General features: G+C 42.5%; 2 protein-coding genes across 3 annotated transcripts in view; both read right to left on the minus strand.

The window, feature by feature from the left end:
• Window positions 1–1,065: 1,065 nt before the first annotated feature.
• LOC105899303 (transmembrane protein 65-like) lies at window positions 1,066–6,263 on the minus strand. Its single transcript, XM_012826467.3, has 8 exons — window positions 5,854–6,263; window positions 5,357–5,662; window positions 4,744–4,788; window positions 3,568–3,635; window positions 3,266–3,320; window positions 2,906–2,948; window positions 2,235–2,340; window positions 1,066–1,679 (listed from the first exon to the last, which is right to left on the minus strand). The coding sequence occupies exons 2-8, from the start codon at window positions 5,655–5,657 to the stop codon at window positions 1,557–1,559; spliced, it is 741 nt and encodes a 246-aa protein (XP_012681921.1). The 5' UTR covers window positions 5,658–5,662; window positions 5,854–6,263; the 3' UTR covers window positions 1,066–1,556.
• A 4,019-nt stretch (window positions 6,264–10,282) lies between these two features.
• LOC105899269 (protein MTSS 1-like) overlaps window positions 10,283–15,826 on the minus strand; it is a 30,456-nt gene continuing 24,912 nt past the window's right edge. For both annotated transcript variants that reach the window (XM_031573582.1, XM_031573573.1), the window contains 4 exons: window positions 14,350–14,592; window positions 13,971–14,135; window positions 13,237–13,405; window positions 10,283–12,615 (listed from right to left, as the gene is read on the minus strand). In XM_031573582.1, the coding sequence (XP_031429442.1) occupies window positions 11,999–12,615; window positions 13,237–13,405; window positions 13,971–14,135; window positions 14,350–14,592 (1,194 nt within the window). In that variant the 3' untranslated portion in view covers window positions 10,283–11,998. The remainder of the gene's footprint in view (window positions 12,616–13,236; window positions 13,406–13,970; window positions 14,136–14,349; window positions 14,593–15,826) is intronic.

The following is a 15,826-nucleotide window of genomic DNA, read 5'->3' on the forward strand; positions in this document are numbered from 1 at the left end:
GCCATCACTGAAACAATCCAGGTTTTTCCTTTCTGTGACATTTTTAATATCTGATCGATATTGATCGATGTAACTATCATATAACTATATAACTACGATGAATCAAACCACCTGAAACACCAGCACATAGTATCCTTTTAGTATCTACTGGTCTCTCTCTCTCTCTCTCTCTCTGAAGCCTACATTTGTAGTTTGTAAATAAATCTCAATGACTTCTTCTAAATGGTATGAAGCAGCATGAAACGATTTGACCAATAAGATTTTGGGGCACCTGAAAAGAATACAATATTTTCAGACATGAGGGTTCCAGGTTGACTTTATACTGTGGTAGATGAAATAATTTGCTTCATATACCTTTTCTTTAACATTACAATTTTACAGTTGTATTGTGAATCATAAGTTTTTGGTCAATGGAAATTAGAAGGTTTTGTTATGTTAAGTGAATACAGCAAATAAAAACTCTTGACTTCCATTATGTAAAATGTGTACACAGTACACTAGGGATAATGTATAGTCTGGTGGTCATTATTGAAAAATGAACGGGACGAACAGGACGGGGAGGGGTCTTGTTTCGTCTTTGGGTCAAAGGAGGGGTCTTGTTGTTGCTGAAGGCATTTGTTGTGTTTATCCTTATTTATTATATTTATTATCATTTCCGATGTCACAATAAATAAAACTATTCAGAGTCATATTTGTGTAAAATCTTGTAATATTAAGCTACCTTGTCAGTCAACATGCTTCTTTGGCTTCTGGCGTTGTCTTTGCCGGTTCCATATCTTTCAGCTTGTCAACAAATACACGTGTACCACTGTCCATTAGGGGGTCTTGAAGCACAATTTGTATTTATGACAGTGGTTAAAAGTGAACTACACTCCGCAACTTTAGGGGGAGCTCTGAAGCAAAAAATACCAATTCTCGCATAATAGGGCTTTAAGGAACTGTACCCAGGAACTGTACCCAGGCCGGGTGAAATATCATAGCACAAGAGCATTGAAGGGGAATTTGAACTTGAAATGATGGCATCACATCTGAAGCATTCCCTTATTTTAAAGTATTATGAATCAATGTCTGATTATTATTTAATGTTTATAAACATTCTTGCACAGCAAATAAAGCACTATACAGCAGATGTTTCCATGATGTATTTGGAAGTCACACAGACATGTTTAAATTCTACTCTAAAAACTGCTCATAAGCTTCACGTCTATCCTATTTTACACTAATTCCAGTAGCATGCTGGCTAGAACAGCTCAAAATAAAGGAGCTAATAAGGCTATTTCTAGATTGCACAGTACACTTCATGTAAATACAATTCAGACAAAGGTGGCAGAGTTTTGTGCTCCTATTTGATATTTAAAAAAATTGTTAAAATGTTAGAGATTATGAGATTGAGATGTAAAGGTTGTCATTAAAATCATGCATGTAGTATTGGAGTTTAATTGAATCTATCTATATTATGTTGGCTGTTCGAGACCTATGCTGCTCTTCTTTATGTGCACAGTAGTCTTCTTCTCTTTACAGGCAAGTCCTTAAAAAGGTAGCCATGGAAAGGCTATTCAGCTAGCTTTGGAGTCCACAGAGGCCTGAGTACTGTCCTTTCCAGCCTTCTTCTCATCGCTAAGGAAGAGAAGGGGGAACATGCCCAGGATGCAGCCTATGGCTACTCCAATGGCTTTTCCCTAGGAGACACAGAAGAAGATTGGGTTAGAGTAGTAGCAAGTAGAGTATTTGCTCTTCAGGAAAGGTTCATACATACAATGAACAAAGCCACAATATGTACATAATATTGGTTTATACACAGACCTATTATGTAGACGGATTAAAATTGCGTAGATAAACATTGCTTTCATGGAACTTCACTGTTACCAGTCATTATGGGGCATTAACTCAGGCATTAGATGTTATGTGTGATTATAGCCACGATAATAACCGCTGACCCCAGAGCAGTGTTCCTCAGACCTACTGCATTCTTTCAGAGCTTTGAGTACTGAAGCTGTCCAAAGACACATTACTCTGTCGGTGTGATCACAAATAACACTACTGCCGCATATAAGGACAAAGGCAAGGAGTTGAGATGGGGGGTGTGACAGGAAATTCCTCTCTGTCAGCGTCAGCAAAACTAAGGAACTGATTGTAGGAAGCAGAACTGAATATGCTAACCCATGACAAAGCCTGGGGCAGTGTGAATGACACAAGGGAAAATGGAGAGACTTAAAAGGAGAGCGGGTTCTTACGGAATGAGAGCTGACTCGTGTCTGCCACATGTCTGACTGTTTGGGGCTCATTTCCGGTATCTTCATACCCATCCTGGCGGCCATAGCTTCCACATAACCTGCAAGACTACACACAGCAACAAGACAAATGACTGTTACCTGCAGAGTAAACATGACTGACTCAACTAGCTCTAAGCTACCCTGAATATACATTACACTACCATAACCAGCCAATATAAACCACAATAAAGTTAGCTAACAACCATACCTTAGTAAGGACAGAAGATATAGATGGGTAGTATACACTAAGATTATAAAAGACTCTATGGCATTTGAATATTATTGACTATGGAAAATAAACCCACAGATTTACTCTGCCAACGCGTATTGATAGGAACAAAGCACAGAGGAAGCAGTGATATCCTGCTTCTTTGTGAAACAACAATCACATTTCTTTGATCAACCAAGTATGAATGCTTGGCAATTACCCCTTGTCATCTCTTCAGATTTCAGATTGTCTGTCAACCCCTCTACGTGTACTAACTCCTTTAAGGATATTTAACTCCTATGTCTTATAAAAAATATAAGAGCCATCGACCATAAGATCAGTTTACAATAAAACTACTATAACAATTCATTATCTTCATAAAAACATATAGACTGTATAAAAAGGGCCCTAGTATCATGCTTACCCCAGTCCAGCCAGATCTGATACCAGGTTTCCAAAGCCCGCAGCTAGGTTGAGGGAGAAAACAGGATCAATCTATGCGGAGTGTTAGGCCTACCTGTGGTACAGTAACTGGAAACGAACTGCATTACATGAATAGCTTTTATACAACAATAATTTAGATGACATTTTGCCGCTTGATTGATTTTCCATTGATTTTTTACCCTTTAGGCCTAATGCATACTATGATTTGACGAGAGATTCACATAATAGAGACACAAGTACACAATGAAACAATTGTGTTCATGAAACATGTTATTTGACAATGACAGCAAGTCTTTTTTTCAGTTTCCTGTAGCAGAGACACTGTATATCCATTCTTTACCTGCCATAGTGGAGATCCCAAGGACGACGCCTATTGAAAGTTCAATCTGGGTCCCCTGCAACAAAAATATGTTTTTGTTTATTACTTCATTTAATATTTGGCATATTCATTTGTAACTTTTTCCAAATACTGAATGGATGTTACATAGTCTTTGGAGTTATACTTTTCCAGATTTACCTTTTGATATTTGTTGCTACCTGTGTTCCTATATAAAGCAGTGATGCTTGGGGTTAAACTGTGACTAATGACTTTAGAGATGAAGTAACATGATTAAAGTAGTAATTAAGGTATATTTGACTTACTGCAACAATCATGATGGCGTTATCGAAGAATCCAAACCCAACGAAGGGAAGAGCATTGTGGAAAATGACTGAAATTAAGAAGCAGAAATAAATTACCTTGATTATATTAAGACCGTTATGATTCTCCTTGACAAGACACATACACACATACATAAGAAAGAGAGAGTAAATGCATAAGAACACGTTGAACTAAAATCACAGCTTATTGGCCACGAATGATGCTGTTGCTAAGATACGTACAGCACAGTATCAGGCTGGGGCTTTGGTGGACCATTTTACAGGCTTCATGGTCTGTCAGGCAACAACACTGCATTTCTAAACCCATTACTGGACATTTGAATGTGGCAACAATTTGCAGTGCATTTTACCTCATCATCAAGGGGTAAAATTTAATTGCTGCCACATACAAGAGATAACTGCTAAAAAGCTTTACTGTAAGCCAAACACATGAGACACAATAACAAAACACATGTTTCCACACTCATCTAAGGAGTGAAAGAAAGTCAAGTTCACATCGATAGCCCTTCATGCAAAGGCTGCATGATGAAGGAGACAGAATCAATTTACACTAAATCACCTCTGAGAAGAAGTAGGATACATGTTCAGACACAATGAGTCTAGCTCTAAATCATATGTAGGGATGTGACAACGCTATTAATAGAAGGCAAGGGCAATGTAATCACATTACATGGAATTGCATTTAGTACGCCACTGGGAGTCACCCCTTATTTATATGAGTGATAGAGCATGCAAATCAATGTGCTGACTCAGTGTTCAACTACACCGTGGGAGAGTTGGAATCTGGGAAGGACGTGAAATACAGCTAGTGCTACAACTGTGACTGAAGTCATTTGTAAAAAGTGACCAACAGTTACAGAAGTTGAAACGACGTAAGATATGTCTAGGTAGGTGAACTCTATATAACACAGTAAATAACTGAGAATCACTGTTGGTTAATTGCTGGTGTTAGCCCAAAGGTCAATTTACAGCATGCAGATTCAGATGGCATTCAAAAGAAACTCTCCCATTATTTCTGGTCTATAAGAAAAGTGCTAATGGTGCTCTTGCGGCAGACAACTATGAACTCACTTCTGACTGACACGGCACACTGGATCAGTGCTACACATACAGATACAGTACATACACTTAGGTCAACACAAACATGCATACTCGTACCGTATCTAAGTTGTGCAGGGGTTGGAGGTGCCATCTCCAATTGCTCTATCAAGGAGAGAAATTAGAATTTTATGTCAATAGGTCTGTTTGAGAGATAAAGAGATGTTTTGTCCTTCTGCATCAGCTATGTAACCCAATATGTGAGCAATATCAGGATGTCTTCAGCATCGTGACTCCTAACATCTCCATATTTTCCTTTGAATGACACTTCTGCACAAAACACATCTGGTGATCTGATGACTACGACAGTGTCCAATCTCGGAAGTAAGCACATGCTGGTAGAGTACAGTAAAAAGAATGTGCTCAGTGTGCATGACAGGGCTCAGCTGTGCTGGTAACCGGCTTTACAGTGATCACGTTGTCAATTCTATAGAAAACATTTAGCCTACTACATCGATTGCAGTACATTTATATCTGTCTTGAATAGTCCATTAACCATCTTACTTCAAATGCCCTTCGTGTTTCACAAGTCGTAAATAAATCATGAAGCTCTTTTGCTCAATGAAGTGAATTGCACAGCCTTTCATAGTTGCATTGCAGCAGTTTCCATTATTAGTATAAACACGCCTAACTATTGTAGATAGGCTGATTTGCCTACTTTAGGCTTCCATACCTTGAACCATAGCGATAGACTCGAAGCGGTGGAGTTCTCGCAAAAGGCATGTTCTCTCCGTTGGATGAAGGCTATAAATAAAATCCCGGGCTCCATCCGGAGAGGTCAAAGGCTCCATCGGCTCCTTCATTGGATGGGTACCTAAGTGAGAGACTTGGATACCGGACGTAGTATTGCGATAGATAGGTGAACTGTTCCCACGCACGGGAACGGGACATATTCCAGTCCTCAGAGTTAGGGTTGGTCGAAAGGCTCTCCACAAACAAGGCAACATCTTGCGGATGGAGCCAGTAGCATCCATGAAACCTACGAGGAAAACCATAAAACACTCATGTTGCCTATTCACGTCTATCATTTCAGCTTCTTAGCACAATATTATATGCATACATATTAACAGATGAGATTGTTGTAACTGTCTTTTAGTTTCGAAGCTTTCTCACTATGATTTTTAGCATTTGTATCACAACAGCAGCTTGTCAACGATGTAACTTGCCTACCTGTAAAAAGATGGTAGGCTACGTTTTCAGTCAGAAAATCCAATAGTCTTCCTAATATGGCTTAAGTGAATTGGACATCGTTAGTTACAGTACACTAAATACAATATCTTTATCTTCATAACATTAGCGATAGGTCCCATTCTCGAAGTCTGTCTCCCTGATGATGGACGCTGAACTCGCCTCTCATTTTCCACTGGATACCTCAGATCCTTACGTAGGCTCTGACGATTAAACAGACGTAGGTTTCTTACGTTGAATATATTTAACCAGTGTACGTTAACCCAGTGAAATCATGCCGTGGCTAGATGTCGACGAAAAAAATCTAAATATATAATGTAAAGCAATTGCAAAAACTGGAATCCGGGCTGTGTGGACTGTGATGTCATTGGCGGTAGGCGTGGTTAGAAAGGCTAGGTCATGAAAACAGGAAGGTCGTCGATGAAAACCGGGATGAAAACACATATCATAAATACCCATAATAACCACTAATAAATGTTAAATTAACTTTGGCCTGCCCACATTTATTTTAATATCATGTTCTTAATTATAAAGGTGAAGATGCCAGAAAGTTCAAATGGTCCATCACAGACTTAAAAAGGGGGTTAAAAGGCTTAGGTGACAAAATGTTTTTAACGTCTTTCTTTCGTGTTTTTATATCAGTTACAGAAATGTAATGTGCAATAATAATACAATAATGCAGTTTTAATTGTATTGGGCCTAAGCCTAGCCTTACTAGGCTATCAACTCCTTAAAATAACATACAGGCCAAACGACCATCTATCCATCTATCATCAAAACGTTACTTAATAAGTACATTTTGTTCACAGATAGATTCAATAAGTGCGAAACTGTACAGGCCTGTGATATTCCCTATGACCCCAGAGAAATGCCCTTAATTCCATCAATTTTCATTGATTGCCCTTGACACTTTGAAAAAAGGATGGAAATATGTGGCCTATATGTGGGAATAAGAATTGACCTGGGAAAATTATAATTAGGCCTATTGCATATTTGTGCTGTGGAGTGTATCTATTTTACAGGCTCTCAAAATACTTGACAAAAAACCTAAATCACACCATCACTGTCAGTCCTCCATAAGTACAGACTTTTAAGTTGGGACAACCTGATCACATTTAAGAACTGCTGTTTAATGTTCAAAATCCGGTTTAACCTGGCCCCCTCACCACTATGCAGCCTAGTCTTGTTTAGAACAGCAGCAACCAGTGCTACTCGAGGGGCAGCAAGAGGAGACTGTGATATTCCTTTAAAAAAAAGTGTATTTGGACAGTCGGTTTTCTCAGTTAGGTCAGCCTGGGAATGGAACCATCTCCCTCAGAACATTAGAGAATCAACCTCATTCAACTGTTTTAATCTCAAAACATGGTTGATAAATAACCAAAAATGTGATCACTAGTGGGTAAGCAGTAGAACTTGTATATTAGGATTGTATTTCATTTTATTGTATCTTATTTTATTTTATTTTTTTGTATCTATTGTCAATGTTATGTTTGATATACGTTAATGCCTTTTTTAGGTTGTATAGCCTTTTTCACTCTGGCAGGGGGACTGCCAATGGAAACTAGCCTTTTGGCTATAATTGGGTGCATTTACATTTTAATGTTCATGAATGTACACTGTCCCTCTTGATCAAATAAACAAATTGATTGATTGATTGATTTACCAAGATTACACAGAGTATGTTCCCTAAACTCTGGTAGCACCAGTACAATCTGAAAAGTAATTTGTTTTCTTTCTTTAATTACTGTAGGCTGACATGGAGGACGTATTTAGCCAACAATAACAATGCTATGGTAAATGAATAAAGGTGTCCCTGTCATATCTATGCTGACATTCAATTTGGCTTAACCTTCATCTGCACTGATTACCACAAGTTCTACAAAAGTAACATCATCCTGGCCACTGAAAACACTTCATTAGTAGCTCAACAGTGCAAAGCTGGAGTGACTAGGTGCTTGAGTGTGCCTTTATTGAAGGAAAGTCACTAATTACACGCTCTTGCCACCAGGGGGCACAATATGAAAGAAAAGTTTGAACTGCAGTAGATGAGCTGATAGAATATGCGTTCTACTCGAGCTAGGCAGGACAATTTTTTTAATGCAATGACCAAAGTTACCTTTGAATGCAGAATGATCTAAATGATCTCCCACCAGTATTTAGGGATGGGTAAAGATACAGAATTGTTTTTATTACTATACATTTTATTTATATATTTTTTTAAATGTAGAACTGATCACCTTTAAATAGTGACTAGACTCATTAGCCACTCACATAGACAAGAATTAGCTAGTTTTATTCTTAACAATTTGTATAATATCTGAATAATAGTGGTACTTAAATAGCAAATCAAATAACATGGGAATGGCTCAAGGTCACCATCTGTAAATATTAGCAGCAGTTGCAGAACACTCAGACCCCAAATCCTTCATATTCTATGGAGCTAACTATCCCGTTAGATCCAAATCCATCATATTCTAGGGAGTTAACTGTCCTGTTAGACCTGTGAACTTCATATTCTAGGGAGCTAACTATCCTGTTATACCCGGGAACAAAGGGCCGCTAGTTCTTTATCTTTATCCCTTGGTCTCCCAAGAGCGAAAACATTACACTATATTTGGAATTAACTGTGCACCATTTTTAGAAAATATGTTTAGGATGCACACCAGGAATTCAAAGAACTAGTGGTTCAGGAAGTACTGCCAAAAATTAGAACAAAATGTGTGAAAACTGTACTTTGACAAATCAACATAACTATAGTTTCTGGTGTATGGTATATAACTGAAATATGTCTGAAAGATGACTTCCTAAGACTTTAGCAAAGCACTTCTTAAAGCACAAGTAAAGGCTTCTAAATCTCTTATATCAGACTGGAGGATCAGTAAAAAGACAATGCATGAACTGAACACAGATTCAATGATTCATTGACTTGTGCAATTGGACAAGCTATACAGTGGGGAAAATAAGTATTTGAACCCCTGCCGATTTCGCAAGTTTGACCACTTGCAAAGAAATGTGTGATCTATAATTGTAATAGTAGGTGTATTTTAACAGTGAGAAACAGAATGTCAACAAAAAAAATCCAGAAAACTGCATTTTATAACATTTATGACTTAATTTGCATTAGATGCAGAAAATAAGTATTTGAACCCCTAGCAAAACATGACTTAGTAGGCTACTTGGTGGAATAACCCTTGTTGGCAAGCACAGACGTCAGACTTTTCTTGTAGTTGGTCACTGGGTTTACACACATCTCAGGTGGGATTTTGGTCCACTCCTCTTTGCAGATCCTCTCCAAATCCTTAAGGTTGCGTTTTCAATGGGAGGGAATGAGGGAATGAGGTTCAAGCCCAATGTTCCACGTTACATGGCCCCATCCATAGTCCCCTCGATGCAGTGGAGTCGTCCTGTACCCTTGGCAGAGAAACAGCCCCAAAGCATAATGTTTCCACCTCCATGCTTGACGGTGGGGATGGTGTCATATATAGCATTCTTCCCCCTCCAAACGCGGCAAGTCGAGTTGATGCCAAAGAGCTTGATTTTGGTCTCATCTGACCACATCCTGTCTCCCAATCCTCCTTAGAATCATTTAAGTGTTCATTGGCAAACTTCAGACGGCCCTGTACATGTGCTTCCTTGAGCAGGGCGACCTTGCGAGTGCTGCAGTACTTCAAACCATTACGGCGTAGTGTGTTGCCAATGGTTTTCTTGGTGACTGTGGTCCCAGCTGCCTTGAGATCATTCACAAGCTCCCCCTGTGTAGTTCTTGGGTTATTCTGCACCTTTCGGATGATCACCGATACCGCACGAGGGGATATCTTGCATGGAGCCCCAGACCTAGAGCGATTGACAGTTGTTTGGTGTTGCTTCCATTAACAAATAATCGCACCAATAGTTGTCTGCTTCTCACCAAGCTGCTTGCCGATGGTTTTGTAACCCATTCCAGCCTTGTGCAGGTCTACAATCTTATCTCTGACGTCCTTGGTCAACTCTTTGGCCTTGCCCATGGTGGTGAGGTTGAAGGTGTGAAGTATGATTCTTTGGACAGGTTTCTTTTATACACGTCACCAGTTGAGATCAGGTGTACCTTGTTAGGCCTAATGAGGACTAATCTGTGTGCTTCTTGGGCACATAACTGGTCATTGGGAGCCAGAATTCTTGCTGTTTGCTTGGGGGTTCAAATACTTATTTTCTGCATCAAATACAAATAAAGTCATAAATGTTATAAAATGCAGTTTTCTGGATTTGTTTGTTGATATTCTGTTTCTCACTGTTAAAATACACCTACCATTACAATTATAGATCACACATTTCTTTGTAAGTGGCCAAACTTGCGAAATCGGCAGGGGTTCAAATACTTATTTTCCCCACTGTATATCCTTGACAAGGAAATAAAATCACTCACACAAAGGTCTAAACACAATTTATTTTTAATTCGATGCTAAAGCTGTGATTAAAACATCAAAAATAAATAAATAAACCATGGAATCTGCGAAAATGGAACATTTTAAACGGCAAGAGGGGAGTCAAACCAGGGTCAGAGCAGGCAAAAAAAAAAATCTAAAAAAATCTTATAATCACTGATTTTGGCTTACATAAACAGTCCGTGGAAATGTTGAAACTTCATGTTTTCTTTAATATGAGGCATTTCATAAAGTGTATGCTAAATATGTGATTACCTATACTCCCATCACAGCATTCCCACTGGGAGCTAACAACATGTTAACAGCTTTGTTAATGCAGACCAACTTCAGTTCAACTTAGCCAACCTCTGAAATCTACAAACCAATGAAGTCAACAACATAATTTACAGGTCCTTAATATCATCTTGGATATTTTTTAAATGTTTTTAGTAATTTGTGCTTTAATATCACATTTTAATTCTTGTTGCTTAAATTTGAAAGCTTTAAGCTGTGTAAAATCTATTCCGAGCCAGGACACAGATATAGTTTTATTTGTCAACCTATAAAACTACAAAAAGTATTTACATTATGTACAAAATCAAAATCACCACAAAACAAGAACAGAGGTATGAGAGCCAGTGGGTCATTTAAAAACACACTGAGGCTGAGGTTCACCTTTTAGCGTTTCACGTTTGGCAAATCCCTCCCTGACCAGCTCACCTCATCTAAAACTAAACTAAAAGCTGATGCAAGGACAAAAGAAAATCACTACAAACCAGTTCATGTTTGTGTAATAAATCATAGCTTATTTTGAGATAAACAACATCATTATATTTAATGAGCAGTTTACAGAGGTAAGGCTGCATGCATTCCTAATATTGAACAGAAAACTTGCTTAAAACAGATAAACTCAAGCAGTGAATAAAATCTTTAGTGTGTCACCATCTGAAATCTTTTTCATCCTTATTTAGATATGCATACAGGTCACAGATGATCATTTCTCTTACCACTTTATACCATTATCATACAAACTTTACACGTATCTTCCACTAAAGCATATACATGTAAAATTATGAGCCAGCATATTGCTTTGAAACAGAACATTAGTGATCTTGGATTAAAAACTGAATGATTAAAATTGCTGTACCACAGGGGAGTTCTGGTTGGAAATCAGCAGAATGGAACTGGTCGTGTTATGAGAACTAGAGGATGGTACCTGCCACCTGCGCAACCATACTTATTCAATTCTCTATGACTTACTATTTGGCACCCCAGGTAATGGCGTCAGCTGCTTAAGACAACAAACAAAGAGAACAGTGATAGATTTATATACAAAACTCCAATGAGGCATCCTCGTCCACCTTCAAATCGCTAGGGCCCCCCATGGAGTTCGTCCTGCCCTTGGACCAACCCAAGTCTCTCTTGCTCTTCTGGGATGGGCCAGCTCAAATGCTTCCTGGGTAAATGGCACTCACACTGAACATACCATTGCCACTGATTGGTTGACCATAGCTAACAAATCCAAAAAGCAGAGCCTACAATATTGTGATGGTCAACCCGACCCCCCAGGCCAACCCACTTTTCATTCAATGACGTCCGCTTAAACATAATTTACACACACACAGCCATACTGGCTTCTCAGCTGCGACACTGTCTAAGCAAATGACTCGTCTGGTTTCTGGTGCCTCCTATTCAGCTTGTTCGATCAGAGGTCTTCTGCTGTGCGCTCAGGCGATCCGTGGGGCGGAACGGTCGTTGGTTGGAGCCCTCTTCAGTTTGACGCCTCGACGGATAGCCAGCAGCATTGTGTCGCCCTGAGGGTCTGAGGGGTCCATCCCATCCAGCAGCCCTTCAGTCCCCTTCCCAGCCTGGGCGATAGAGACAGGGGGGTTGGTGGAGGCCTGTCCGCTCCAGGAGGACACTGGCAGGATGCCCAGCTGCTCTCCCTCCACCGAGGCAGGAGACTCGGGGCTGGGGGGATCCTCTTCCTCGGTGCCCGTGCTGCCCTGACTGAAGCAGAGGCCGGGCAGGGCGTCAGGAGCCATGGGGGTCTTGAATGGGATGACGGGGGTCTTGATGGGGATGGGCCCCCCTCCTGAGATGGTGGCACGCCGGCCTGAGGGCTTAGTGGAGGGCGTGCGGCGGATGGTGGCCACGCCTGGCGTGACGATGACCGGGCCGGAGCCACAGGGGACGCCGGCCGTGGAGGCGGGCCGCTTGGCCTGGAACATGCGGCGGTACGACTGGGTGATGTCACTGTTGCGGGGGATGGTGGAGGACTTGTCAAAGTCCTGCTGGTCTATCTCCTGCTCCCCGCCCATGGAGAAATAGTCGTAGTCGGACACTGAAACACAGGCAGCACAGAGACTTCATGTTAGCAAAGGGAATGAAGGCATGTACTGTACATGTCACTGTACTGGTATTCTCAGGTCAGTAGAATGCTTGTGTTTGTGCCGTCTATATAGGCATGCTTCATCTATGCATGTCCTTGGGGCTGTAGGTTGTTGAGCCTTACTGACTCATATCAGGGTACTGTAAAGTGTGTGGGGGGAATAGCCTCCAAGGTGGTGCTCTCTAAGGTCAAGTTTGTTAGGTCAATTCTGTGAGCAGAAGACCTCTGATTGAACAAGCTGAATAGGAGGCACCAGAAACCAGATGAGTCATTTGCTTAGACAGTGTCGCAGCTGAGAAGCCAGTATGGCTGTGCGTGTGTAAATTATGTTTAAGCGGATGCATATTCTGATATGCATGAATGTCTATTGAGTGTCTGAGTGTGCTTGCATCACCCTCTGAAGAATTGCTTTGTATGTACTGTATATGTGTGTAAGAGTGAGTGTTGATGTTTAATGCTGAACGAGAAAATGACAGTGCCTATATGTTACTGTCCGAGTATTGTGTGTTTGAGCAGATGTTTTGCATGTGTTGCGTGACAGCGTGTATGTGGCTGAGTGTGTGATGGCCTTACTCTGTGAGGGGATAGTGTCCTCGGAGCAGCAGGGTGTGTTGGTCTGGGTGCTGTAGCCGCTGGAGCACTGCAGGGAGTCTCTGCTGGAGCCCTGGGTGTGTGTGTCCAGCTGCAGGCCGCAGGAGAGGGCCAGCGCCAGCTCCGCATGGGGGTCTGAGTCCTCCGCAGGCTGGAGGAAGCGCACACGCACACGCACACGCACACACACACACACACACGGACACACACACACACACGCACACACACACGCACACACACACACACACACACACACACAGCCACAGACACACAACTGAATTAGTCAGACTGAAACTCCATTTAAGCGGTTTGGCCACTGACATTAATTACATAAAAGAATACATTTACATTCATAGTTACATGCACGCACAGATACATACACGCACACACACACACTCTGACTCAATACTGGACCGATTTAGATTATTATTGTCCTTAGTAAAGGTTTGCACCCAAAAAGATCTAAAAACAGGACCCAGGTTGAAAATCCCACAGTTTCCCTTCGAGTGTGGCCTTAAACCCTAGTAGTAGGCTGCTCCCCCTGATCTCCTTATAGCCCCATTTGATGTTGGCTTTTCTGAAACTGTAACTGACTGACATTCCCCCTCTGACTGTTTACAACTGCCTTACAACCAGCTGGTCCAAAATAATCTTGTACCCCATATGCGCATGTGGTGGCATGAATCAGGGTGTTTGTGAACCTGTGTTGGCCTTACCCTTGGTGTGGTGGCGACGGCGGCGCGGCCAGCTCGCGGTGGCTCTTCGGTAGAGTTGCTGGTTAATGCTGGTTGAGCCGGAGCAGGTGTCGACTCCACTCTCTCCTTCTTCCTACGCAGCGTGTTCACCACGGGCTGGTCATATGGCCCAGGCTTGGCCCAGTCCTAGAGAAAACACACACACACATACACACACACATTGAGACATTGCACCACCTCCACAAAGTTTAGTTCTTCATGCTGAGCATCTCTAAACTGCACGGAGGCGTCTGGCACCTGGCAACTCCAGCCTCAGCCCGATGAGAGAGGGGAGGGGGGGGGGGGGGGGGGGGGTGTGTGTGAAGAGAACGGAGGAGTGCGATGAGTACGGAGAACAAACCTTCCAGCTGGGGACCTTGGATGAGGGGATGATGCTGGGGCCCAGGGTGCAGTAGTGGGGGTAGTCGGGGATGAGGGCGGAGTTGGGCCGGGACCAGGAGCGCAGGGTGGAGGAGGACGAGCAGGAGGAGGACGAGGGGGAGGCGGGGGGAGGGAAGGAGGAGGGGAAGATGCTGCTGCTGCCGCCCACCCCGGCAAGGTAGAGAGAGTCCGGCAGCCCGTAGTGCTCAAAGCCGTTGGTCAACTGAACATGCGCATGGTAGCAGGGCACCCAATGACAAAAAAAACAAAACAAGAGCAAAAGCAGACACAACAAATAAGAAACAACCAAAAAATGAACAATGGACAATGTGCATGATGACATTTCAAATAATGACATGAAAAACCATAACAAACCATAATTCCAAAAGTAGAGATGACACAAACAAACAAACAAAAAAAACTGAGATGAGTTTAACTCAATGTCCAACTCAAAAGCTCCCTCCTTAAGCAATGAAAACAAGATGTCTGTGATGAATGAAAGGAGATGCTTGGGACATGAAATGACATGGGGGGGAGGGGTGGTGCTTTTCTGCTGGGCCTCCAGAGCTGCCATCAGTGGCTTCAGGAGCATCAGAGACTGCAGAGCTGTGGAGCTGGGAGTCATGCGGAGGGGAGCGGAAGGAAGCAGAAGAGGAGCAGAGGAGGAGGAGAGGAGGAGCAGAGAAGGAGGAGAGGAGGAGGAGAGGCACACGTGCACACGGTGATGGAGACGGACAGAAAAGACCAGAGAAAAATTGCAGACAGCAAGAAACCTCAGAGCCACACAAGTAAGCTCAAAGAAATGACAGCAGGCAGGCAGACAGGATATAAGGCTGGAGGCATTGCCAACAGACCGGAGGTTCCACATGCCATAAGACAGCTGACAGGATGGAGGCTTTGAGGCAGCTCCGCACACAGAGAGGCAGACAGCCGAGGGCTCCGTCAGAGCAGCCAGAGTTATTTCAGTCTGTGAGTCTCCTGGGCCACTGGAGCTGTGCAAACACCAGCAGCAGCAGTGCAGTGCACAGGCCCCAGATCAGAGACTCTGAGCAGAAGCACTGGGATCCGGGTTGGGGTAGGGTGGGGTGGGGGCTGATCTGGTGCTCTCCAAGATGGCCTTATTGGCCGTCGCCATGGAAACCTCGAGCGTGGCACCAGCGCAACAACCACAGGTGCGGACTGACTGCCAGACGGGAGGAAGCAGCTCGGCCAAAGATGCGGTCGCCTACCAAAATCAGCTCTTCACATGACTGAAGGATGATGAGCGTTTGCTCTGCTCCCAAAACCTCAACCTCCTGGGCTTTCATTTAACCTCCAGCCTATGAGGAGCGCACTCCTGTCACCCGACGTGAGGTCATGCTGAGCGGTGAGGCATGTGAGCCAGTGTAGTGGCACTAGAATGTTGGTTTGGGGAAGGCTGCCACAAAGGCTCATGGAAGGGGAAATAAGAAGGGCAA

The sequence above is a fragment of the Clupea harengus genome, chromosome 1, assembly GCF_900700415.2.
Source record: "Clupea harengus chromosome 1, Ch_v2.0.2, whole genome shotgun sequence".
NCBI classification, from domain to species: Eukaryota; Metazoa; Chordata; class Actinopteri; order Clupeiformes; family Clupeidae; genus Clupea; species Clupea harengus.